Source organism: Podarcis melisellensis, assembly GCF_964234715.1.
Source record: "Podarcis melisellensis genome assembly, chromosome: Z".
Lineage (NCBI taxonomy): Eukaryota > Metazoa > Chordata > Lepidosauria > Squamata > Lacertidae > Podarcis > Podarcis melisellensis.
In genome coordinates this window covers 30,559,265-30,585,587 of record NC_138547.1, presented here as the reverse complement: position 1 = coordinate 30,585,587, position 26,323 = coordinate 30,559,265, and the positions used below count along the sequence as shown (strand labels likewise).

Below are 26,323 nucleotides of genomic sequence, written 5' to 3'. Positions count from 1 at the left end.
TAAAAGGCAGGTGAACAACCAGCAGGTTCCAATGGTGAGGTGGAGGCTGGGCCAGGGGCCCCTGTCAGGCTATCAGCAGGTGTCTGGCCATTGGTAGTGATGTGAACAAAATCTCCTTTTTGGTTTTTTTAAAATTAATTTTTATTAAATTTTTCCTTTTACAAATTCATCATCCAACAATGTTCACACATTTCCAATTTTTGTACTTCCACCAGCTCCTCCACCAATCATCCATATTTTCTATTTTTACGCATTTTCTATATTTAATATTGCCAATTAATATTAATCTTTCATTTCTATTTTCTTTTTTACAATACATCTTTAACTATCACAAAGCCTCTTTAAAGCCCACTAGCGTTGTCTGTTCATCACATATGCTTTTCAGATAATCCGTGAACTTTCCCCAGTCCTCGATGAACTTGTGGTCCCATTGATATCTAATTTTCTCAGTCATTTTGTCCAATTCTGCGTAATCCATAAGTTTCATTCTCCACTCTTCAATGGTCGGTAACTCCTCGTTTCCATTTTTGGGCCATTAATATTCTTGCCGCTGTTACTGCATATTGGAAAAGTTTATAGTCCCTTCTGTTTATCTCTCTTCCTATTATTCCTAACAAGAAGGCTTCTGGTTTCCTTACAAATGTATATTTAAACATCTTTTTCAGCTCATTATATATAATTTCCCAGAAACCTTTCACCTTCTTACATTCCCACCACATATGAAAAAAGATCCTTCTTTTTCTTTACATTTCCAACACTTATTACATGTTTTAAACATTTTTGCTAACTTGACCGGTGTAATGTACCATCTATATACCATTTTCATAATATTCTCCTTTAACGCCGTACATGCAGTAAATTTCATATTTTCATTCCATACTTTTTCCCAGTCAGCCAATTGTATATTATAACCAAAGTCTCTGGCCCAATGTATCATAACCGACTTTATCTCCTCATCCTTCGTTTGCCATTCCAACAACATTTTAGACATTATCTTATAATCACTATTTATTATCACTGTTTGAAATTTCGATTCTTTTTCTGTATATCCCCTCTCTTTAAAGACCTTTTTAAACATTTCATTTACCTGAAAATAATGCAACCAATCAAAAACATAATCTTTAACTTGTTAATATGGCTTCATTTTCCATTTCCCCCCCTTCTTTAATTAGTAAGTCTCCGTAGGTAATCCAATTCCTTCTCATATTAATTTTCTTTACACTCATAACCTCTAGTGGAGACAACCAGTGTGGAACTTTGGGTTCTAATATGTTTTTGTATCTATCCCATAGTTCTATTATAGAACTCCTGAAAATATGATTCTATGGCTTTTCTTCTTTTCCACAAAATCTCCTTTTTGGGTGCTCCTAGTAACGCAGACAAGTTGGCTCAACTTCCCTGTGTCATTGATCTGACGCTTTCTTGCTACCAGATACAAAACAGTAATTTTTAAGAGAATTCTAAACAGGGAGCAAAACCATTTAAAAACAAAAAGCCACACACACACAGTAAGTTGAAACGGATTCCATCATCCAATGTTTATTAGGGGGGAAAACTTTACTCCATAAAAAACAAGACCCTTTCTTTCTCAACCCCACCCCCTCCCCACAACAAGACAATCCAATTTAAGTCACGGTGGTGCCAGTATTTACTTATTTAATGAAATGTATAGACTGCTTGATTGTGATGCTGCAGCATTCTGCAATAACTGCAGCTTCCAGTTCAAAAGGCACCCTCCCAATGTCAGACTCGGTCCTGAAGATAGGGTTGGAACCACTGCCCCCAAATCACATAACAAGAGGTAGGAGCAAGGTCACACTCCCCGTTCCACACTCTGCAAAGGCCATTCATCAGAACAACCAAAGCAGACTAAGTTCTGTGGCCAAGTCTGAACAACAGATTGGAACTCAAGACTACACTTCCTCCATAGTCACATCCTTCTGGGCATTGTACTCTTCCACACTTGCCTGCAAGGGAGAGCAAACAAAGGCCGTGGTTAAGGGATTTGTGGTTCACATTTGAGATGCAGCTCCTAGGGGGTGGATGGACCAAAGAAGCTGCACCACAACCTTCTGTTACAGTCCCCTCTGTTAGCTGTAATAGGTAAATAGAACTTTTGGGCTCAGGCTGTGTGCCTCTTCATCCATCCTTCTAATTCTGATATTCAAGCTGTGAGTGTCATTGCTTATGTAGTTAAATGGCACCACCCATGGACAAGAGGATGGTAATAGCGGCATTGGGGGGGAACCCTGAAATATGTTCCAAGTTCAGAAGAGCAGAAAAACAAAGGGGAGAGGTTCAAAAACCATTGAGTACCAAACATGCTCAGTATAAATAGAATGGAGGATTGGGAGGGATGGAGAGAGAATGTAACTGAATCCTGAACCCATGCACTTCACACTGTAACAGGTCCTACTCTATAATGTATATTACAAGTTCTTAGTTGCTTTTGATAACATTGCACCTTGCTGAGTACTCTTGGGTGACCTAGAAAAACAACTGATAATTGGTTCCTGCCCTGCTCAGAACAGAAATGATGATGCAGCCAAGGACTGCAGCTGTGGTACCACAAGAATAGCAAAATGGTGCTGTGTTTCTGGCAGAAGGACCTCAATTCTTAAATTAAAATAAATACATTTCAAGAGGGTTGGAAAGGACAAGACCCACCTCAAATTTGCTGAGTACATGCTGGCAGACACCCCTGAGATCCTCCAGCCCCTTCTGGAACACATCGACAGCCGGTAGGCCTGCTATGAAGAAAGGGAAGCATTCAGAATCAGGCAAGACTTAAAGAGGGTCCAGATCCTTCCTCTGCATTAATAGGTTCCTCCATTTTCAGGTGAGCCATGAACTTGTGAAACAAAACTGCCTGCAGGCAAAAGACCATAATAATTGCCTCCTATACATTGGTACCTCTGGATGTGAACAGGATCCGTTCCAGAGCCCCATTCAAGCCCCGCGGGTTGCAATTTGCTGCTTCTGCGCGTGATGTCATTTTGACCGTCTGTGCATGCGGCGAAACCCAGAGGTAACGCTCTTTGTTACTTCTGGGTTGCTGCAGCGCGCAACCCGAAAATTCTTATCCTGAAGCTACTTCAACCTGAGGTATGACTGTATATTTTTATTAAAGATTTCTTAGTTTACAAAAAAGTGCATTGCCCATTTTTCAAGCTGTGCTTTCTACAGATCAGTTTAATTTGCTGCGAGACATTAGTCTCCTCCTCCCATATGTCATTCATTAACAGCAACAACAACAACAATAATAAAAACATCTGAATAGCACCCTGGAGGGAAATGTACTTTGAAGCACAAGCAGTGTTTGAAACTCCAGTAGTAATGGACGCATTCTCTGATAGAGAATTTTATTATTGCAAGCATTTCTTGAACTCTTGTCGTAGTACACTGCGCCTAAGATTTCAATTTAAATTGCCTCTGAGGGCGCTGGAGGAGAAGTCCCTCTCCACCAGCCCTATGTTAAAGAGACTGCTGAAGTGGGAATTCGAAGAGAGCCGTAACCTGCCTGCCTGGGGGTGGGGAGAGCTGTGGGGCTTCAGAAAGCCCTGCCAGACCCTGTGCCGATGTGGATGCTGCAGAGGTGCTGTTGCCTGGAGCCCCATCAATGCTGCAATTGCGGAGCTGCTTGTAGCTCCAAACAACACTCTCACTTCACAAGGCAGCAGCAGTGTTGGGGAAGGGGAAGAACGGGAGGCTTCGCCTGACAGAGGGAGGCAGAATAGGAGACGTTCGTGGAAGCAGGATCGCTTCTGCTGCTGCCTTGGGGAGCAAGAGGGTTGTGGGGTGGTTTTGCACCCACGCTGCCACTGAAGTGCCAAAGCTGCAGGAGCTGTTTAAGAAGTTGAAGCAACAGAACAAGCAGCTCTGCCATTTGTAGCCAAGCACCCCACTGTTCCCTGCCGCTGCCAGGAGCAGCCCTAGATGTGCCTCTTTGGGTGCTGCATGAGCCGGGAGATCTGCCGAGCACTGCAGCACAAATGCGTCCAGAAACTGTGTTTCAGTGTCCCCCAAATCAGGTTCCAGGGCCTTGCTTTTCTTTCCTGGTTTCAAACACTGAGCACAACATAACATAGCCAATGGTCAGTGATTATGAGAATTGCGGTCCAACAACCAGAAGACCACTGGTTTCTGTTACACGAGATAGTATTATTATCCCTTATGTTGAAGCTGAGAATAGGACGGTGCCGAGAGTGACGGCATAAGGCAGGGACAAGATTCGGAACAGCATTTGTAACTCAGCCTCTTATTCACTAAGTTGTGCTATGTGCAAGCACCAATTCTCATAAACCCCACAACTAAATTCTGCAGGATTGCCCAAGCCTGATGGTGGGATATAAAGAACAGTTAACTGGCAAGCTTCACGAAGGCAACAGAGCTCACCACAATAGGCCTCCCTGTTCGCCACAGATGCATATGGAATGATGCAGCTAATGACATATATAGCCCAGGTGGATGTGAGGAATACACCAATCAGCCTTGTCAAAATAGTGCAGCACTATGTAAGAGGGAGCTAGACAATGTAAGGAAGGGAAGGACATCTCCACCTAGCTCAGATCATGGCACCTTGATCAGGTACTGTAAGGAAAGACCCAGAGCTGAGAGAGATGGTGTACTGTGGCTGTAAGGGACCATTTGTGCTTTAATATGCAATTTGCAGGCTAGTTCTGCTCAGAATCAGGTTGGCTACATGTACTGTATGTTGATTCTTGCTATGCATGAGTAAAATATGTAGTTTTCACCCAAAAGTTTGTATATTGTCTATGAATCACAAAGAATAGCTGCCCTTTAGCAAAATAGACCTCCAAGAAGCAGGCCTGCACACTTCACCTTTGGTCTGGATGCGGAGGTTTATTTTTCTTTCCGAAGGATGGGTGATGCTATATCCACAGAACTCCACTTCAGGGCTATGGAGAAATGAAGAGGTTGTTACTCATGATAGAGAGTAGTTGTGCTTGGATATCACAATAAGCTGTGGTTTATAGTGATGGGAACAAAGTCTACCTACCCCCCAGGCTTGCATGCTTCCTCTGACTTGGTTGTGGCTTCTCATTTCAATTAACCACAGTGTAGTATTAAAACTTGTGTTAAGAATTCACCTCTACACTACCTTGTTCATTACCCAGCTGAGGAACAACCACCTTTTGAATAAACCACAGAACCAAGGAAACTACCGTATTTCAAAGTCCAGCATACAAATTTAGGGATCCAGCATTTATTATAGCTATTACAATAGGAAAGAGCTCACTCAACTCAACGTGGTAATTGAGAAGGTCTGCCCTGAGACATTCAGAGCAAAAGCTCATATAGTAGTTCAAACACAGCAAACATTATAAAACATCTTCATATGCATCAAGAAAGGATACAGATCATGAGAAGTAAAGAACACATGACTCCATACTGGTATCTTCACCCCCGCATCACCTTGGAGTGGCCCCAATGTGCCCAGAACTTTTGACCATTTTAGGTCTTGGCTGTCTGACATTACCCTGGCAATCTAGCCTTCAGTGAGGGAAGAGCATCCTCTTCCTGGGTCTCAGATAGCTTCAAGGATAGTAGATTTACATGCTGATGCTAAAACATCATGCCATTTGTACCACTTTCAGAGGTAGGTAAGGAAATGGAATGCCGCATAGGAGGGGGCAGACTCACAAATGCAGAACACACAAAAATCAAGCCTAATACATTCTAAAAGGTTAAATACAATTAAAGTGTAACACTGAAACATTATTAAAATAATATACACCTGGGGTCTCCAATTCTTATATCAATCTGAACCCTATGCAGAACTTGATTTAATTACAATTTGTTGAAGCAAGTCAACTTCATAAACCCCAAAATGAATTTGGCTTGCTTAAGACAAAACAGAGTTAAGGTTAACCAAGATTGTCACATTTCAACAACATGACAAATTCTAGTTAATCAAAAACAGAAGCAACAATCTTCTGCTTCTGGATGAAAAGGGAGGGGCAGTACCAAGAGGGAGCCTAGGTTCATTCCCCTCACAATAAATCATAATTCTCATAATCACTGACCATTGGCTATGTTATGTTGTGCTCAGTGTTTGAAACCTTGCCACTGACTTAGCTAACTCCTTTAGCAGTCCCAGCTACATTTGAACACACATAGGTGCTCCTCATAAGGCAATCAATGGCTAGCCCAGGCAGCCTATGTGTTGGCCTCACCTTCGGCACCCCGATAGGCAATAGGACTCTTACTTACTTTTTCATGATCATGTATCGAAGGGAGTTGCCAAGCGTGTGGTCCTCATTGTGGAGCACAAATGTAAAACAGTTCTTATCTGTCCCATCTGCCCGTACCTAAAAGAGAAGTAGTGATGATAAAGAAAAGAAGGTCCCTGAAGGACAACGTAAGAAATGGCCAAGTCAGACCATTGGTCCATCTAGCACAGTACAGTGGTACCTCGGGTTAAATACTTAATTTGTTCCGGAGGTCCATTCTTAACCTGAAACTGTTCTTAACCTGAAACAGCACTTTAGCTAATGGGGCCTGCTGCTGCGCCGCCGGAGCATGATTTCTGTTCTCATCCTGAAGCAAAGTTCTTAACCCGAGGTACTATTTCTGGGTTAGCGTAGTCTGTAACCCGAGGTACCACCATACTGTCTACTTTACACTGATTGGTAGGGGCTTTCCAGGCTCCTTCAGGTAAGGCTCTCCCAGTTCTACTTGGAGATGCCAGGAATTGAACATGGGACCTTCTGCATGCAAAGCATGTGCTTTACCACTAAGCTATGGCCCTTCCATCATTTCTTTTAATACCATCTTTCCACCAAAATGGTATTGGTGATATACTGATTTCACGCTTGCAGTATGTCTCCATGTGCAAAAAGCGAGACAATTATCTGGTTAAGGAGGGCACTTTTTCCTCTTGCCAGTTGTGGGTGGATTTTGGCCAAGCAATAGTTTTAAAAAACATTTTTTAAAACACCACGTTTCAGCCAATGTGGCTCCTGGGTCAGACCATCTGCCTAACCTACTCCACAGGGTTGCTGAGAGGATAAAAGCAGGCAGGAGAGAAGATAAGAACTAGGCAGGCCACACTGGGTCACATATGAGGAATATAAAAGTAAATAATGGCCGCATTGCTGCTGCTACTACTGCTAATAATAATAATAATAATAATGGTGTTTTTCAGCTGGCCATGCTGTGGGAATAACGTGTTACTCTGTTACAATAACAACGCTAGTATAAATGCAATACTGTAGTAGTAATAACAACATTGTGGTGTTTTTCAACTCTGCATGGGCTGAGCATGTGCCTTTCCCATGTGCCCAGGGGATCTGAAAGGAGAGTTAATATTAATCTGTTTTAGCATTTTTACTTTTTTGTAAGGACGATTTTTGTTATTTCAATCTCTTTGTAAATCGCTTTTGAGGTTTTCCCCACTCCCCATTTACCATCAAGCGGCCTGGAAATTTTATGAAGTAAATAAAACAAATAAATATCTGTTTCCCGCGGTGGTTCTCGCCGAATAAAAACAACCCGGTTCGGATGGCCACCTTCCCCGTCCACAGCCCCGGACAGAGGAAAGCTTCACCTGTTGGATGTCAGCCTGTCGCACCCCCCGTGGAGGGGCAGCCTTAGCCTGCCCGATCGCCCGCCCCCCTCCCCGCCACGCGCTTCGGTCTCACCATCTGCAGCACTCGCGGCTTCTTCCCGTCCTCCTCGTCCCCCATCCTCTTCCCCGCGAGGCTGCCAAGCGCAGAGGACGACGGGAGCCGCGGTCACGCACGTAACGCTCACACACCCCCTCACGCACGTAGAAGCCCAACCTACCAGGCATCACCTCCCGGCAGCCACTGCGGCAGAAAGTCCAAGTACAGGAGCCCGCGCGCAAAGTGCTACTGGGAATCGTAGTTCCTTGGGGAGGGGGAGTCCGCACAGGCACCAATTCCCTCAGAGAGCGGGAATTCGAGCTAAAAAAAAAAAGTGAAGTGGGAGAGTCGAATGTTCACAAAGCACAATAACTTCGCCGCCGCCACAGAAAAACTGAGGAAGGAACCCGATTCTTAAGCTCGGCGGCAGCGAAGGGGTTAATAGATATCAGAAGGCGGGAACTGCCATCCGCTGACCCAATCCGGAGCCGTCTCTGCTGCCGTACTTCCGACTTGCGTTCCAACGGAAGGCAACAAGAACACGGGGGCGGGGTGTGCGTTTATAAATGTTTCCGCCCTCCCTCCGTGTTTGCTTTGGCTGTTGTCGGTGGCAGTAGAACTCCATTTCCCAGAATCCCGCGCGGCGGTCAGAAGCGGAAGCTCACGTGCTGTGTTTGCTTGTCCTCCGAGAGACGCGACGCTGGTACGGGGAAGAGAAACGGGGTTCCGGGTGGGCTCCCAAGCAGGTAGGGAAAGGGCGGGCGGGCACTCGGTTGTTGCCTGGTTGTTGTTGCTGTTGTTGTGGGGATTGCGCGGGGTGGGGAGTCACCTTCGTTTCCTCACCTCCTCCCTGCTACGAGGCCTGGCTGTGGCTGCCAAGAGGAAAGGGAGCAGTGAGTTCCCTTCAGGGTAGAAACGCCCCCACCCCAGCTGTCGCTATGACAACGCCCCCTCAAGGAAGGGTCGGTCTGCCCCCTCCCTTTGTGTGTGTTTTGAGGGGCGCTTGCACCCCCTGCCCTCTCTCTATGGGAATAAAGGGAGGGGGTCATTGCTTCTCACCACGTCCACCGTAGCTTGAGATTGGGATACAATTCGCTGTTTTTTCTCTCTCTGTATATGTGTGTGTGTTTAAAAATATTTGTATTTTATTGTGGAAATTACAGTAAGAAAGACAACAGCAATAGCACACTTGAAATTATGATGCAATACGATATATGGGTATATAAGGTAGTACCATTATCTCAGCAAATGTAAAATTATTAACAAGTCGTTATAATTTTTGCAAATGCATTCCAAATTGTCGTTCTATTTATCCACAGAATCTTATCTAAAAGCAGCCCGTTCGTATGCTGCAAGAGTTGTCATATCTTCTGTCCATTGATCAAAGGGCGTGTAGGAAATCTAGGGTGAGGATACCAGGCTGCTTAACCCACATAATCCCCTCCCCCACGAATCCTTGGGACTGTAAGTTATGCCTCAGGGAGCTATGGTTCCCAGCATCCTTAACATTTGCTATCCTTCACTAGGATTTTTTTTTTTGGAGGGGGGAGTAATATACTTTAAATATATACATTGTGTGCACAGCCTAAAAGAAAAAAGGAAGTGCTTCTTGTCTTGTTAAGTGCTGGCCGCTAGTTGCAATGCAATGCAATAGTTAGTGGAAGTGTCAAAACAAAAAAAATCCTTCCAGTAGCACCTTAAAGACCAACTAAGTTAGTTCTTGGTATGAGCTTTCGTGTGCATGCACACTTCTTTAGATACACACGAAAGCTCATACCAAGAACTAACTTAGTTGGTCTTTAAGGTGCTACTGGAAGGAATTTTTTTTGTTTTGACTATGGCAGACCAACACGGCTACCTATCTGTTAGTGGAAGTGTGTTCAGCTAAAGGTGGAGTTAGTTTTATGAAAGTGAATGTTATTTGTTGTTACAACAGTATGATGAACAGATGCAGTGAAGTGTTTCGTGTGTCTTGACATTGTGACAGAAGCTTCCTGGATCATCATCCATCAGATAATGATCATTATCATGACTGCTGGGGTCTTTAGTTGGTGTTATTGAATGTTTTTATTATTATTGTGATTTGCATTATATGCAAAGTTGTGTGTTTGTTATTAATGCCAAGCTGCTTTGGAAAGGCAATGGTCACAAAAGGCAGCTTAGAAATATCTGAAATAGTAAAGTGGGTTATGGACTGTGAAAGCATATGCAATAATAAATGCATTGGTCTCTATACTGCCACAGAGTAACTGTTTTCATTGTTAGCGGTTTTTGTATGAGACTAATACAGGTACACTTCTGGAAATTATTATAATGATAAGCAGAAATAAATGCTTCCCATCTCACATCCATCACTTTTGAGGCAAGTTTAGATAGGGCCCTTCTCAATGCACATCTTATTTGACAGAGCATAAAAGGATAGGCCCCTGCAGTGACAAAATTAAAATTTCTCAAAAAAGGAAAGATAGGGAGAAAGAAGACAGCATAGAATCTTGGAGGGAGATGGAGGCAGTGGTAAAAAAGATCAGACTATGTTTTCAGGAAATTTATTCATAACTTTCAAGTGTTACAAACCAGCAAGTTTGGTAAACATGGCACCTCTTATGAAGTACAAAAAAGACAAGTTCTTGTTCCAAGGAGTTTGCAATTTACATTTTGCACAATAAATGAATATAGGAAAAGAAGTGAGATTGAGTTGAGGGTAAATAGGAAGAATGAGTGTTCAGTCTAGTTATATCTACTTAAGCTTGGTTTTAGTGGTGGGGTTCAACTGAAGCTTTCATTGAAAAGATTTTGAGGAAGGATTTAGAAATATTCTGAGGCAACATCACCGAAACAAGCACTTCCTTGAGAGGCTATTATAATAATTTATCTGGATCCCAGATAGGTAGTAACTGCCTATTTGTGCTGAATAATGCATTCAGGAGCCCGAATTATTGCTAGTGGAAGTATCAGCTACCAAATTTCTGACGGTCACAAATCTGTTAATTTTTAAATTATATTTATATCTCACCTTTTCTACAATGAACTCAAGGTGGTATATGTGGCCTTTATCCCTGCTGTTATATAAACAAAAAACCTCTATGTGATAGGTTTGCCTGTGAGAAAGAATGACTAGTCCAAAGTCATTCTGTGAGCTTCGTGTCTGAGTAGAATTTGAATCTGGGTACGGCCCCCAGTCCTAGTCCAGTCGTTGCACCTGCCAGGGAAATGTGGGAAATGTGGAGGAGTTGATAACAATTAGCTGTGATGTGTGACTGACATTCAAAGTGGGCAAGTCCAGCTGAGCTTTCAAGGCAAAGTCTGAAGATTCTGAGTAGCAGAAAAACTGACACTTTTCTACATTTCTACTTTGAGTCTTGTCATTGTCCACTTTTCTGTGAAACTTCTCTTTGCAAATATGTGAAGCACAGACTGTAATTGCAGAATGGGGTGGGTGGTGGAAATATGTAGCTTATTTTCAGTATTGTCATGGGTACTTTCCCATAGATGTCTGACTTGCACAGCCATGCAGCACATGAAATTACAATGGCCCCTGCGAAGCGGACAGAAAGAATTGCATTTTCTCAGCAACAGTATATTGCAGTCTGCTTAAATAATCATGCAACGTCCTCCAAATTGAAAAACTTAATTGAGAAGGTAACATCTGCACCCAGTGCAAGAAATGAGTGGGGACTTTCAGTTGTGCTGAATAAGGGAAAAGGACTGGAAAGAACTTTGGACTTTAATATGGGTCTAGAACACAAGCAAATAAAACAAGTGATGTTGGCCAGGCAAAGAGAAGGCATTTAAACTGTTGGGGGAAGCATGCAAGAAAGGCCCTTCTTGGCTGGATCAAGTTGAGCAACAGCTGCTGCCTTTAGCAAGTTAGGGAGCTAGGAAGTGGTTGGGAGATACCACATTAAACTGTCTTATATTTGTGCGGTTTTGTGCAAGAAGCAGGGTTGAATAAAACCTGGGACATTTCGAACCTTTTCAACACAAGGTCAACAGCATGGGAAATGGATAGTAATAAAAAAGGCAAAGCTTACACTGAGCAAGTGTAGCTTTTGCCTGTTACATCTAGGAGGTGAGGAGGGTCTTCTAGATCAGATTGTGTGCCTTTTCGCCATGCCCGGGACTTCTGAGCATTCTTGAATACCAGAGCTCCTTTCCTTAAAGTTTTGGCAGAGGGCAAAAATTAATACATCACTTAAAGAGTAGTGATGGCAGTTTGATTGTTTCTTTGCTGTATTCAAAAATGCTTGCTTTTTCTGTCCTGGAGGCAAGCTCTGAAAGCAGGTCTGCAGATTTCCATCATGGTTTCTAGTTGGCATCTCATTCCACCTGGAGCAATCTGTATTATTATTGTTTTTAAGCTGTGCAGTTAATTAAGACTGACAAGACTTAACAATAACAAGGTTAGCTTACTCACCAATCCAGCATTTAACTTGTTGTTCTGTATACATTAATTGCAAAGGTACATTCACTTTGAAGGTGAAGTGCTCCTGTCCAACACTCAAAAATATGAGAAAAATAAGAAATTCTTCTAACAGTGTTCTGAAGAACAGGATGATGGTGTGAATTTGGAAACAACATGCTTGAGAACAGTTAAAGTAGACAGTTTAGTCTCACCAGTTTGAAGATGAGCGAGAGGAAAATGTATGCTGAATACCCACAGAGTGTGGAACATGAGTGTAGGTGGCACAGAGAAATGGCCATGGTTTTAAGGATGGATGTAATGTGATCTGTAGTTGCAAACTAAGTTACGTTGGTCCAGGTATAGAGGTACTCAGTGGCTTTCCTACTCTCCCCCCTTCTTAAAGGAACTGAATTCCAATGGAAACAAATAATGGGAATCTCTGAGCAGCGCTGGAATGTCACTTTAGGTTTGCTCTAGCTTTCAGTGGTTGGAGTTGCAAAACCTTTGGAAAGAGGAATGCTGTGATTGTTCCATGTGGAAATTTTAATGTATGCAGTATCTATAGGAAACTGAAATTTATTCACTATCTAGGGAACCACAGCTCACTGCTCCTATGACTGCTTCTTTGTTTGAGTTTTCCTTTCTGTGCCAGATGTTTGGTTCCATAAGCATCTTGAGGTGGTCAGGTGGCTAGTTGGATTGAATCATGTGCTCCTTTGCTTACCAACACACACACACACACACACACAAAATCACTGGAGATAACCTGGCATTTTATTCATGCCATGGGGAGACTGAGAACTGTTGTTGAAGCTGGAATAGCACTGCTTCATATTTGCCACTGGTAGGCATGTAATTGACATTAGTTGCAGGCTATAAATTCCTTTGTAGGCCAGTTGAAGTGTCACATATATTCACATTTTTCATAGGGAGCTTTAGAGTCAATACTTTGTGGACAACAGCCAATATTAATTTAATCCTTAAAAAGTAGACTTTATGGGGAAGGTGCTAGTTCAGCAAATATGAGTTTGAGCAGATTAAGGCATAACATGTAAATTTGTGTCCTCCTGACTAGTTAATATGTTCGATGATGTGGTATTTACTGTACACTGAGTTGGACCTTGCACTTGCCTGTAAATATACATAATTGAGCATCTGTACCATTAAAGTTGCAGAAAAATTCTCTACGTGTCTCAAGGATGAACAATACTGAGCTAGATGGACAGACCCCTTTCTTGTTTACCTCCCCCGGCAGGAGTTCTTGGTGTGTGTAGAGGAACCTACTAATAACCCACTACTGTGTGAAACATGACCTCCACATAGCACCAGTAACATGTGAACAAACCTCTTAAAAGACCTGGAGAGGACTTTGTTTAGTTATACAACCTGCAATAGAATGATAATATGTGACTCTCATTTAAGGCAATATGCCATATGCATTTATGATACTCAAAACAATTCTAAAAAGGGCAGTATGCCAATCACTTTCAGATTCTCTCAAATACTTAGACGAGTTCTTGCAGAGAACTCAGAAAGTCCTTAGTCAAACTCCACTTGGATTGCCACATAGGCAAGGATTATCAAATAGGATGATGCTCTGTGTAGCTGTTGCCTTTCGTTTTACTTGAATGGTACCTAGCACCAGCTCTCTTCAGTAGAGGTGTCTGCAGGTCTGAGCATCTTCTTCCTCCTCCTTCCACAATGATGTTCTCATTTTGGTGCCCCATTCCTTGTGTCCTGCAAGAACTATTAATTTAAGAATGCAAACCTCTTAGGAGTGAATGCAAGTGATGCAGACTTTGGGTGAGGGGAAAGGGGAAAAAATAATTGTTGCAAGCAGCTCTTGTGATGTTGCTTATCTAAAATGTGGATTTCTGCCGATGATAGTTAAAACTGGCTGTGGTTTGCAAGATATCTGAAAAGTGCAGAACCACCAGTGCTCTGTTGCTGTGTGTTTCTTTTGCTTTTGGCTGCACACTTAAGAAGATGGGGCAGCGGCTGAGGTGTGTGTGTGCTTTGCTCTGATAGGCAAAAGTTTTCTTATGCATTTTTTCCCCTTTGTAGCCAGCCTACAGCCATGGCTATCCTGTTTGCAGTTGTAGCCAGGGGCTCCACGATCCTGGCCAAACACGCTTGGTGTGGAGGAAACTTCCTAGAGGTGACGGAGCAGATCCTGGCCAAAATACCCTCTGAGAACAACAAACTCACCTACTCCCATGGAAAGTGAGTACTACTCTGGGGAGAAAGGAAGTGGCAGGGTGGGAGAAATGGATCTGTTGCAGATGAGGAAATAAAGTGGGATGGGGTGGTGGTGGTTGCTCATGAAAAGGTTGGTGTGATAGTCCCAGGTGATATGCAGCTGATCTAGGAATGCTTCCCAGATCCATTCTGTTATGTTCTCCAACTAGAGCAGTGGTGCAGGCCTGCCTTGATCAGTATATGACCATGTGTTTATCTAGCAGCACTGGAACAAATCACCTAAAGAGGAGACTCCTTTCATGAACTACTGTTCTCAGTTCTGTCTCCTGGAGTTTTGAATCTGCTTACTTTTTGTAAACATAAATGTTATTTAATCAAATCGAATTGATGGTATCAATATCTCAAGGACCACCTCTCTCCATATGAACCTACCTGGACCTTGAGATCATCCTCTGAGGCCCTTTTTCATGTGCCTCCTCCATGAGACGTCCAGAGGATGGCAACATGAGAAGGGACCTTTTCTGCAGTAGCTCCATGTTTGTGGAATACTCTTCCCAGAGAGATTTGACTGGTGCCTCCGTAATAAATGTTTAGGCGCCAGGCAGAAATGTTCCCTTTTGCCAGGCCTTTGGCTAAGTAACATCCAATACCATTTTAGTTGTGTTGTGGGAGGAGGGCTTGCTAAAAAAAAATTGTTCTTATTTTTAATGTGCATTTTGTGTTCTTTTATATTATAATTTTATGTTGTGAAGCACCTTGATATCTACAGATGAAAAGTGGCCTTCTATTACTACTACTACTACTACTATTACTACTACTACTACTACTACTAGTAGTAGTAGTACTAATACATTATTGCAGGGGTGGGGAATATCAGGCCTGGGGGCCAAATATAGCCCTAAGGGCTGTTCCCAGGCCATGCCTCTCACAAACCCTGCTTCACACTCTTCTTGAGAGTTTTTGCCTGGCTGGAACAGGTCCTTCAACTCTGATAATATCTCTTGCCTACCTGAATGGAGGAGGGAGAGTAGTGTGTGTAGAAACCTACTGTATAAATGTAAAATTTACATATATTGCTCCTCACATGTTTGCCTCTGGCTGCACTCACCGATAGCATGCAATCCTGGAAGGTGGCTTGGGAGAAAATAAGGCCCTTAGGCAGAAAACAGTTTCCGGGCACAAATAAAAGTGTTGGTGCTGACCTTTAAAGCCTTCTCCACCCCCGTCATTCAGCCTCTGCACTAAGGTCCTTCTCCGAGGGTCTTCTGGTGCTTCCCTCACTGTGAGAAGTAAACTTACAGGGAACCAAGCAGAGAGCAAACTTGGCAGTGGCGCCTGCCCTGTGGAATGCCCTCCCATCAAGGAGATAAAGAACTGCACAACTTTAGGCAGCCCTGTATAGGGAAGTTTTTTAATGTTTAATGCTTTATTGTGTTTTTAATTTTTGTTGGGAGCTGCCTAGAGTCAGTCAGATGGGCAATTTATTATTATTTATTTATTTATTTATTTATTCCCACCCCAGCATTATTGTAGAAGAGTTTGTATTCATGTGATTTAATTCAAATGCATGAGGGAAGTTGCACTATCCACAGTTCTTACAGAGAACTATAAATGGTTGGGCTTCTCATTCTGTTGAAATCTTCTCATGATATCCTAGCTTCCCAACTACCAGTTTACTGATTGAGTCCAGGGAATGCTTTGGGGTAAAATAACACTGTTCCATGATTGATGCCAAGTAGGTGTGCCCCACCTCAGGATGGGAGTTCTAACTCCTGTGTGAAATGAAAATGTGCTAGCAAAAGCTTTGCCTGCTTGGATCCATGTTGGAAAGGTGGTTATGTTTGATGTTTCTTCTTTGTGTTTTGTGCTATTCAGTAATGGCTTTTGCACCATGTGAATATAGCTTTGTTTTCAGGTAATTTTGTTTTCAAGTTTTCTCCATGTTTTGAGGAATTGGTTGGCTGTCTTGTCTTTGAGACATTGAATTAATGGGGTCTGGTTGCCAGCAGAAGAAATTTTTTAATGTATGAATTTAGTGCAAACTTAGGTCTGTGTGCTTGAAATGCCATTGAGTGTATGGCAACATATGGCCCAGTAGCTGTTATGTCAAAATCTATACCTACCTATTTCTTTAAACATGGTTCTGGTATCTTGTCTTCCTCTAGCTATCTGTTTCACTACATCTGCCAGGACCGGATTATATACCTCTGCATCACTGATGATGTAAGTATGTAGGACAAAAATGTATTTCTGTGCTCTTTGAAGGTGATTGCTGGAAATGCCCAATGGGGCCCAAATACTGTAGAGTTGCTACATATCTTCATTATGTAGAGCAAGGTCTAGACCTGCAGTGGCTATCCTACGGCCTTCCACATGTTGTTGGATACAACTCTTGGCATCACTGACTCTTAGCCATGGTAGCTGGGGCTGGTGGGAAATGAAGTCCATCAGCATCTGGAAGGCCACAGGTTAGTCACCCCTGGGCTGGATCTTATTTTACACACTGAATATATGCAGCAACACCGCCCCCGCAGTGCAATCCAGGCCTTGTAGTTAAGGTTTAACAAGTGTGCATACTTGGCTGCATGAAAAAATATTGGCCCTTTTTCCACCAGCAGCCTCTTCCCTTCCAGCTCTCATCTCTATCTAGGTCTTTGCAGGCTTACTTGCTTGTGTCTTGTTTGTATCGAAGACTCTAGTGTGGCTAGTGAGAGAATTTGCTTTTGCTTTGTACCCCCATCTTTCTGCTTAAATAGCTTTCTGGCAATTTTTGCTGTGACAGTGTTCTGTCTATTTTGTTTGGAGAACAAAAGTTCTTGTGGGCCCCATCTTCCAGCAGTGCCCAACCAGGTGCCCCTGTGGTTTGTCCCCAACACCTCCTCTTTAGATATACCTTGGTTTATGAACTTAATCCGTTCCAGAAGTCCCTTCTTAAACCAAAGTATTCTTAAACCAAGGCACACTTTCCCATAGCAGCAGGGGACTCAATTTACAAATGGAACACACTCAACAGGAAGCAAAACATGTTCTGCTTCCATGGCAGAGTTCACAAACCAAAACACCTACTTCCGGGTTTGCAGTGTTCTTAATCCAAGTTGTTCATAAACTAAGCTGTTCTTAACCCAAGGTACCACTGTACTGCCCATGTACACTGAGTTTCCGTTTTGCAGTCACAGTTCATAGCTGTTAATGCACCTATCCTAAGTGCATTTGTTGCTCTGATGAATTTGTTCTGCTTTTAGGACTTTGAGCGTTCCAGAGCTTTCACGTTCCTGAATGAAATCAAGAAGCGGTTTCAGACCACCTATGGCTCCCGTGCACAAACAGCTCTGCCATATGCCATGAACAGCGAGTTTTCCAGTGTTCTGGCTGCACAGCTGGTGAGGTTCATTGATGTCAGTCTGCTGGACACAGCATTCAACTATAGAGTACCTGATGTTGGGGAATAGGTCTGTGCTTGGCTAATTATCCTGTAGCTAGATCAGGGCCTCCCCAGGCTTCTAATACTGGTGGCACACTTCTTTTATTTAAAATTGGCAGTGGTTTTTTATTCAACCTCAAAAGATAGCTTCCTTGAATGCATTATAGTAAAAGGGGGTAAACTCTGCTCTTAGAAGAACCTGCATCGTTGTGTTTCTGAGGAAGATTCTTGGATTCTGCCTTTCCACCTCCAGAACTGAGGTGCTCAAGGTAGCTTAACATAATGAATTAATAAAAACAATGCAACAATCTTTTAGATCAAGAATTGCAGGCAAACCCATAAAAAGTGAAAAAGCAGTAACTGACCTAAAGTTAACACTGAAAATAACTGAGACGAAAACAAGGAGAATCCTATGCAGCAGACAAATTGAAAGCACGCAGCAAAAGAAGCCATTCAAGGCGATGGCAGAACTCTGAAGTAGGAACCTCATGAAATTATCTTGGAGCTCATATGGTTTCATTGATTGTGTAGTTATTTAAGTGTGGTAGCTTAAGCTATTAAGGACAATGACTGGCTCATTGAATTGCACCTATAAATGAACAAGTAGGTAGCGTGATTAGTACAGTTTGGGAATAGCATGCTCCCCAAACCTGACAACAGTCAGAACACTTGCAGAGCATTTTGGACTGGTTGATGATCTTCATGGGTAGCCCCATAGAGGGTTTGTTAATATTAATTCAGCCCAGCTGTAACAAAGGCATTTGTGACTTTTGCAAGCTCCATGATCTTCAGGGTTAGGCACAGCTGGCACAACATTCAAACCTGAACAAAAGTATTCTGGCTACTGTCATTGCTTGGACATCAGGAGCACTCCCAACCTGATATTTCAGTGGAAATCCAATCCAAAACAGGCAGTCACCCTATCATTGGGTTGGTTGGACCTCAGATGGAGAGCATTTCTATTTTGTCCTGATTGCAGTAACTTGTGCAGCAATGCTTTAAGCAGATTCTTCTGTTGGTTGGTATTCTGGACTTATGGTGCTGGTCTGCCCTGAAACATAGCTTAGGAATTTTGGGGCTAAATGCTGAGTAGATAAATCTCAGATCAGCCAGTAGAGGGAAACCTTCTTTAAGTTACAGTACTGGAAAGCACAGAGATGAATTGTTCTGAGGGCTGAAGAAGCAACTAAAGTGGAGCTGAGGGTCACCCTGCCCAGCTCTTAATGCTGAGGATAGTTCCTTTTATGAGAGGATCCTGTTGGACTTTTCTGATTGCTCTACAGAGACTTTACTTTCTCTTGCTTCATCAAATTAAGCAAGAACCAGAAATTCGTTACATCTGCTCTTCCTTTCATGCAGAAGTACCACTCAGAGAACAAGGGCCCTGACCAGGTGGCAGAGACACAGGCCCAGGTGGACGAGCTGAAAGGGATCATGGTCCGCAACATAGGTATTGTAGCGCTCATTGGCATAAAGATGGTGCAAGGTCCTGCATGTGTACTGAGGATGAAACGGCTTGGGTGTGATGAGAGTCCCTTTCTTGCAGTAGCATAGCTGTGCTTCTGCCTGGACCTTGCTTTGTTGTGGGAAAGATCGGTATGGGAAAGGAGGGATGGCTCTCTTTGTTGGCTGTCACACTCTTGCACAGCTCTTGTACAGCTCACTCACCTGGCAAAAAGGTTACATAGGACAAAATACAAGCTGCTTGTTCTACTTGCAGTCTGCCATCGCCCTGAACCTGGCATGGAGCTGACCCTTATGCTGCTAGCCCCTTTGCCTTGTGCTCTGCTGTTGCAGATCTTGCTCTGAGGTAGGGTAAAACCCACCACATACCTGCCCCAGAGATCAAGAGTACAATGCCCATGCAGTCGGCCTCTGTTTGCGGTCTTGAGGGTAAGCCGCCTGTTTAGCTAACAGCAGGAAAGGAGGCGTTTCTTCCCCATTGGATTCTCACTGTAGCCTTTTTTCATCCCAGATCTGGTGGCCCAAAGGGGAGAAAAGCTGGAGTTGCTGATAGACAAAACTGAAAATCTTGTGGATTCGGTAAGTTCTGGAATTGGCGGGGGAATTGGTTGGGTTTTTAGGATACGTATAACACACATGCAAAAAAAGGCAGGATTAAAAGGGAAGATTTCCCAGCTCTCAGGCTTTTGCTGTGTTTCCATCTTAAGAAAATGCTTTGAAAGAAGTAGCATACAGATGTGGGGCTGGGAGGTGAGCAAATCGGGTGATGCTTTTTCTCAGAGCAGCCACTCCTTAGAACATACGTTGCATGTTCTCAGGTCACACAAGACCTTCTAACCTAGGTGTTCAGAACAAAATTAGTTAATGTTTGATAGGATGCTGTTTAACCTAGCAGAACTTTAGCTTGGCAGACCAAAACAGCAGAGTGGAGGTTGCCAGCTGCTGTCCTTGGATAGCTAGACCCTCCATAGTCCATAGTGTAAATTAGAAATGTGTGTTCGGAAATAAAACTAAGAGAAGTGAAGAGTGGGTGCATTTTGAGGATTTCTCTAAAGCCCAGGCTAGAGAAGCTTCCAGACCAAGAGTGTAATGACCCTCCTCATGCCAGAATGTATCCTGGTGCTAGGCTGTTTTTTTGTCCTATGTGAAAAGCAAGTTGAGGGTGAGAAAGCTATTGCATGGTGCACAGTAGGAAGAGATTGAGAACATTATCTGTTCAGGGCATAGGAAATTATCACAAGGATCAGAAAAGAAGAACCAGACTAATGAACAGGATCACTTTTTGCTGTAATTTGTGAATGGACTATAGATTCCCAAGTGGAGTTCAAATTCTCCAGTGTGCAAAACAGGGCCCAATCAATGGTTCTGACCCTGAGACCAGGTGCTTCTAATGGTTGAGGCATCTTTCTGGGGGGAGTGATCCTTGCAGAAGGGTTGCTTACTCTAGTGGAGAGTAATGACAACTAGACCCACTTAAATGTTCATTTGAGTGTATTGGAAGCAAATTAAAACTTGCCTATTCTTATATGTTGAGGCTGAATTGCAAAACCAAGTAATAGCTGGGCAAGCTTTGCAGGGGATGCAGTGTTCAAAACTCACACTGTTATAGGCACATTTAGCTGCTGAATTTCATTAGCACTAGCAGTTTCTGAGCTCTGGGTGCAGTACTGATTTCCAATTAAAACTGCAGAGTGGAAGGAAAGGAGGAGCTTTTTCTGTCTCCACACTTCCAGCAACTCTCTGAAGACTGGAGAAGAGACCCTCTTGAGAATATTAGGGGGGTGGGCAGGGGAAGGACTAGACCATGGGAACAATGAACATAATATTTTAGCTGTACGTAGTTTATTCAGTTTAGCTTTGTATCCTTGTTATAAAAAAGCATGCCTAGACATTCTGTTGTTGCACCCATAACCTAGGATTAAGGTGCCATTTAGCTCCTAGCTTTCATATCTCAGTTTCTAACACGGGGGGGATGGCTAGGGAAAAATTGGCATGGACTTTTACAAAAGGCTAAGATGGTGTTGGATGTCTGATAGCATGCATCTCGTCTGTGCTTTTCCCATAGTCCGTCACTTTCAAAACAACCAGCAGAAACCTGGCTAGAGCGATGTGCATGAAGAACCTCAAGCTCACCATCATAATCACCATAGTATCCATTGTAAGTTGTTCACATCAGACATTTGGGGGGGGGGTTACACTTGAGTCTAGATCTCAGTGTAAAATGAAATAAACTGATGTTTACCTCTGTCCTGCACTGCAAAGGTGAATTCTTGGGGTATTCTGTGTAGCCCTTTACAGTACTTTTCCCTCCTTGTGGCTGGTGCCCTTTATCTCTCTCCTATGCCCCCGTTCTTTCCAGGCCTTTTGGAAGGAACATTATAGCGAGGGTGAATTAAGCAATAGGTCTGTATAATTCTGAGTGCCTTTGGTACCCTTAAACTCCTGGATTCCAGTATTTTACTTTTTGTCCAGAAGAGACAAATAGGCCTTTGAACAGCCACCCCCCAAGCAAGAGGGAAACTTAAGGCAACCTTGGTTGAAATGTAGAGTAGCTCTCTTTACAACTATTGGGCAGTGTGCATATTTTATCATGCACACTAAAGTGATTGTATCTTCTCCACAGGTCATAATTTACATCATTGTGTCAGCTGCTTGTGGTGGGCTCTCGTGGCCAAATTGTGTCCACTAGTAGCTGTTGAAACACGTCTACATGAGAGCACACGTGAGCAAGAATTTCTGAAGGAACGACCCTCATAAAACAAACATGGACCTCCTTGCTCTTCATCCTTCCAGGACGCTCAGGTCTTTTTGCCTTATCACCCCAAAAGGGCCTGTGTGGGACCCCAAGCCAGAGGGAGGCATCTTTCTTTTAAACCTACCTACTTGAAGGGAGTTTTGTCTTTTAATTGCAAGGCTTCCCAAGAGGTAAGGAAAGTGGTTGACAATGGGAGGGTCTAAACATACTTCTGTATTACCATGCTTTGCACTTTACTGTCCTGATTCCTGGGAGGAGGGGAGAGCTGATGGTCATTTGTCCTGTTCATCCTTTGGCCCTTGAGGGGGCAATGTGGGTGGGACCACCGAAGCCAACGGGTTCCTGTTTACATACCGTAGCCCAAATGCATGTGATCAGCTCCTCCCACAATTGCTTTCCCAGTGGTGCCTTTCCTAAACTCATGTCAGGCTGTGACTTGTCCTTGGAGGAGCCTCCTGTGGCCACCTGATGTGCACACTGGTGGGCTCTGCTTTGTGACTTGGGTGATTACCAAGTGTGTAATGTTTCGATGTTGCTGTAATGTATCTGCTCTGTAGTGTTAAGTGTTTTTTCTCCTGCCTGGTTTGGAATGTTTTCAGTCTGGAAAAAGTGCTCGGCTCAGGCTCCACCTGCAGGGTCAGTGAGAAGGGGCTAAAATATTGCTCCAGTGAACAAAGCCCTGTGACAGAGCACTTGCACAATGCACAACATAGGCTATTAGTCAACTTGATTCTGAATGGGGTGGGGTGGGGAGGGGAGGGTTCTTAACAGGCAATGAGTAAAGTCAGATGACGGGCTAGAAAACAACACAGAGATCCTCATCTGCTGATCTGGGGGAGGGGCAGGGGGAAGGCTGAAAAGAACTGCTTAAGGCTTACTCAAAATTCCCATGGAATCGACCCATCAAGTGCTTTCTCTCCCCCTCGCCCCCCCCCACTCCTGTCATGCATTGCCCTAATTGCATACAGGAGTTTCACATCATTGTCAGCTGCTGGTAGATTGCGCAAATGCAATTGGATGCCATTTCAAAGCTTGTATGCATGCTGAGTGGACACTTTGGAGTGATTTTTGTGGCAGACTCTACCTGGGAGCTAAAGCTTCTATGGGATCTTGCACTAAAAATAACGGGCTGGTGTTTGAAATGTTGGTGGGCAAGGCAAGATTGCAGTCCCAATGGGATACTCTACATATGCTGCCCCAAGACCTCAAACTGACAAGATACTTTGGCTGTCTTCATCCTTGTGTGTTGGGAGTATAGGACAAGAACAAATTATATAGGAAATGAACACTGATTTGTGCTGGTTACAGCAGCCATAGGACATTTAAACGTTCCTCCTCCCCAGGTTTATATGCTACTGAAGAACTGAGGCAACTCCCTAAAGTAGGATGGCACTTTGCCACTCCCTCTGTGCTGTTCTTTTACTAATGCTTTTTTTCTGTAATGAGGTAATTTTCAACAGCAACATAGGTGAGTGTTGCTTTATGCCCTATCCACTGTGCTGCAGAAGTTGGGCTATCCTGGGCATGTCCTCACTTGCCAGGGCCTGCTATCTGAGAAGGGCTCCGCTAATATTTTTTCCAGGCACATGTCAATGTTCACTTAATTGTGCATGTTTCAGAATTAGTTGGTAGCAGTTAATTTTCTTATTTTTGTTGCCTTTATGTAAAACCTTTAAGAGAAACAGCTTCTTCCTGTTTTAAAATTACACTGATGCATTGTAAAATAAAGTTAATCTGTTTGAATAAACCTGTTGTACAAATAATTGATGTGAACCTTTGCGGGGGAGCTTACTGTTTTTCTTGAATGACATTAAAAATCTTAGAAACGTAATATGGGATCATCTCAGCTGTAGGTAGTGCATTGAGAAAGGGAATGTGTATGGTAGATATATGTGGAAGTCACACAGTATGTTAAAACGCTTCTGAGGAACTTTCACTGTATTCTGTATCTCTCTGGCTTGAGACTTCATGAAAGGCAGAATATAAATAACATACTGCGCAAGCTGGTAGTGTTGTAAAACTTTATTGTAGACCCACTTCTGCAATTGGAATGTGCATCTGTGATGTTGCACCTCACCCTCAGATGTCTGGATTGAGGGTATATTAAGCTTAGTCTAGATCTTGCTTTTTGGCAATGCAATAGCTGAAAACAGCTTTATTTTTGTAAATGGGCAGTCACTAGTACTTGAGTTGGCATGCTCTTCTACCTTTGAGCATTGTTTAGTATGAATACAGCCTCTTTTGTTATTTTTGTTATGTTAGGTCAAGTCCAGCTTTATTCACAAGCATGACTGTCCACTCCACTCTTCTGCTTATTAGTTAACTCTTAGCTGCAAGTTACTGTTAATTACTAGTTCAGGTTTATTACCAACAAGCCCATCCCACTTAAATGCTAAATTTAAATAAGTGAGTTCAGCTGCTGCCATTTCAGTGACACCATTAATATACAAGTACTGAAGTAAAAGCTTTCATTATTTGAGGGCAATATTCCTCCCGCAGAATACCTACATATAATTAACTTTCCCAGAGACTTACACCAAATGGAGGTCTTTTCATGGGAATTCACATTATCCTCAAGGCAAGACGGTGCCATAGGGAAGGGGTTTTTTGCTTTTACAAAAGAAACCATACAGCCCCACTCTGTGCACATACCCCTTTGAAATAATAATATAATAATAATTTATTATTTATACCTCGCACATCTGGCTGGGTTTCCCCAGCCACTCTGGGTGGCTTCCAACAAAACACTAAAGTACAATAACCTATTAAACATTAAAAGCTTCTCTAAAAATAGAACTTTAGTATTAAATAGAAGGTAGGTATTAACTACAATATCAAGTCACATTCGTGGCAGGAACTAGGAGTGGCAGGCCAGTTTGCATTCCCAGGTATGATTGTGTTGTATTTATAGCAAGCACCAGCAGGCACTGATTTAACTGAAAATTCAATTTCCTTCATTAAAAACAGTAAAATATAACGAGTTGTACAAAAAGCAGAAAAGGAGGATTTTAGTATCTGAAATTACCAGTTGAGAAACATCAAGCACTTGTCCTGCTTTCAGATGCAGTACTACCTACACTAGATTACTGCAGCACATTATGTGGGACTGCCTCTGAAGAGAATTAAGAAACTTCAGCTGGTGCTGAATTCGGTGGCAAGGTGGCTTGAGCATATTACACCAATCCTGGCCCGACTGCACTGGCTGCCAATTACCGTATTTTTCGCTCTATAACACGCACCAGACCATAACACTCACATAGTTTTTAGAGGAGGAAAACAAGAAAAAAAAATATTCTAAACGAAACAGTGGATGATTTTTGTGGTTCATGCTGTGGCCACAGACATGTGATCTGACAGTGAATTTGGAGTAGCCCAATGCAAAAATCCTGAGGATCCACATTTTTGCACCACTGCGGCCCCAGGCAACAGTGGGTGCGTGATTTTTTTGGTGCAAGATGTAGCCATGGACATGCTATGTGATCTGATGGTGAATTTGGGGTGACCCAGTGCAAAAATCCTGAGGATCCATGCTTTGTAACCATGTTTTAAATGGGGGGGGGGGAGGAAAAGCACTCAAGGGACAAGGAGCACGTGTGGGGTGTGTGGAGAAGGATGCTGCTAATAATGAAGAAGAGGGGTATAAGGGGAGAAGGCTCCTCTCCTCTCCCACTTTGCTCCTTTAAAGCAAGCAGGCTCTGCTTTTCTCCCTCCTCCCCGCTCATCCCTGGCTTAGCAAGCTGAAAAACTTTGCTGCTATGTAGCGAGCTGAGTGGGGAAGAGAGAGGGACAGAGAGCCTGCTTGCTTTAAAGGAGCCAACTCCTTTAAAGCGGCTCCTCTCGTCTCCCGCTTTGCTCCTTTAAAGAATCAGGCTCTCTGTCCCTCTCTCCTCCCTACTCTTCTCCCGCTTTGCTGTTTCAAAGCGAGCCACGGAGGAGGGAAGGAAGGGGAACCATGGATCCTCTGTTCACGACTGCAGCAGATCCCCCCCGCCACCCGTAGGCATTCCCTCCATAGCACGCACAGACATTTCCCCTTACTTTCTAGAAGGAAAAAAGTGAGTGTTATGGTGCAAAAAATACGGTAGTTTCCATGTTCATTTCAAACTGCTGGGTTTGTCCTAGAAAGTTTTGGACCACCTCTTCCCATATACTCCAACCCAGACTCTGCAATCATCGTCAGGGGTCCTTTGTGTGTTCCTTCCACAAGAGTTCCAGAGGGTGGCAACATGAAAACAGGCGTTTTCTGCAGTGGTTTCCCACTTGTGGAATGCTTTCTCTACAGAGTCCTATCTAGCACCTTCATTACATATCTTTAGGTGCCACACAAAAACCCTTTTCTAGAACCAGGACTTAGGCTGAGTAAATATTCTGTGGGCTTTTAAATGGGTTTGGGGGGTATTGGTTTGTTTTTATGTATTTTGTGTTCTCATTTTGTACTTCTCCCTGTGACCTTC

At 43.2% G+C, this 26,323-nt stretch overlaps 2 protein-coding genes across 6 annotated transcripts; one reads left to right on the top strand and one right to left on the bottom strand.

Annotated features, from left to right (window-relative positions):
- Window positions 1-1,788: 1,788 nt before the first annotated feature.
- Window positions 1,789-7,821, bottom strand: LOC309362041 (DNA-directed RNA polymerases I and III subunit RPAC2-like). Of its 2 annotated transcripts, none has more exons than XM_081897527.1 (5): window positions 7,665-7,821; window positions 6,235-6,332; window positions 4,843-4,919; window positions 2,668-2,750; window positions 1,789-1,967 (listed from the first exon to the last, which is right to left on the bottom strand). In XM_081897527.1, exons 1-5 carry the CDS (start codon window positions 7,707-7,709, stop codon window positions 1,914-1,916), a joined length of 357 nt encoding a protein of 118 aa, XP_081753653.1. In that variant the 5' UTR covers window positions 7,710-7,821; the 3' UTR covers window positions 1,789-1,913. The 2 variants fall into 2 exon arrangements, with proteins under 2 accessions (XP_081753653.1, XP_081753654.1); XM_081897528.1 differs by having other exon boundaries at window positions 2,668-2,747.
- A 382-nt stretch (window positions 7,822-8,203) lies between these two features.
- On the top strand, window positions 8,204-23,616 carry VAMP7 (vesicle associated membrane protein 7). 4 transcript variants are annotated; one of them, XM_081897511.1, is made up of 9 exons: window positions 8,210-8,331; window positions 8,948-9,034; window positions 14,095-14,253; window positions 16,395-16,452; window positions 17,472-17,609; window positions 19,010-19,100; window positions 19,626-19,693; window positions 21,180-21,272; window positions 21,738-23,616. In XM_081897511.1, exons 3-9 carry the CDS (start codon window positions 14,108-14,110, stop codon window positions 21,801-21,803), a joined length of 660 nt encoding a protein of 219 aa, XP_081753637.1. In that variant the 5' UTR covers window positions 8,210-8,331; window positions 8,948-9,034; window positions 14,095-14,107; the 3' UTR covers window positions 21,804-23,616. The 4 variants fall into 4 exon arrangements, with proteins under 4 accessions (XP_081753638.1, XP_081753637.1, XP_081753635.1 ...); XM_081897510.1 differs by having other exon boundaries at window positions 8,258-8,374; XM_081897512.1 differs by lacking the exon at window positions 8,948-9,034 and having other exon boundaries at window positions 8,204-8,331.
- Window positions 23,617-26,323: the final 2,707 nt, after the last annotated feature.

What these genes read in the sequence shown, in the direction of transcription:
- LOC309362041 (XM_081897527.1), bottom strand. Translation starts at nt 7,709, where the DNA reads ATGGGGGACGAGGAGGACGGGAAGAAGCCGCGAGTGCTGCAGATG. An exon ending in CCTCCGCATCCAGACCAAAG is followed by an intron (nt 2,751 to 4,842) that starts GTGAAGTGTGCA and finishes CTTTCTTCATAG; the next exon opens with CAGGCCTACCGGCTGTCGAT. An exon ending in ATGTACTCAGCAAATTTGAG is followed by an intron (nt 1,968 to 2,667) that starts GTGGGTCTTGTC and finishes TCTCCCTTGCAG; the next exon opens with GCAAGTGTGGAAGAGTACAA.
- VAMP7 (XM_081897512.1), top strand. Translation starts at nt 14,108, where the DNA reads ATGGCTATCCTGTTTGCAGTTGTAGCCAGGGGCTCCACGATCCTGGCC. An exon ending in CTCACCTACTCCCATGGAAA is followed by an intron (nt 14,254 to 16,394) that starts GTGAGTACTACT and finishes GTCTTCCTCTAG; the next exon opens with CTATCTGTTTCACTACATCT. An exon ending in GATCATGGTCCGCAACATAG is followed by an intron (nt 19,101 to 19,625) that starts GTATTGTAGCGC and finishes TTTTCATCCCAG; the next exon opens with ATCTGGTGGCCCAAAGGGGA.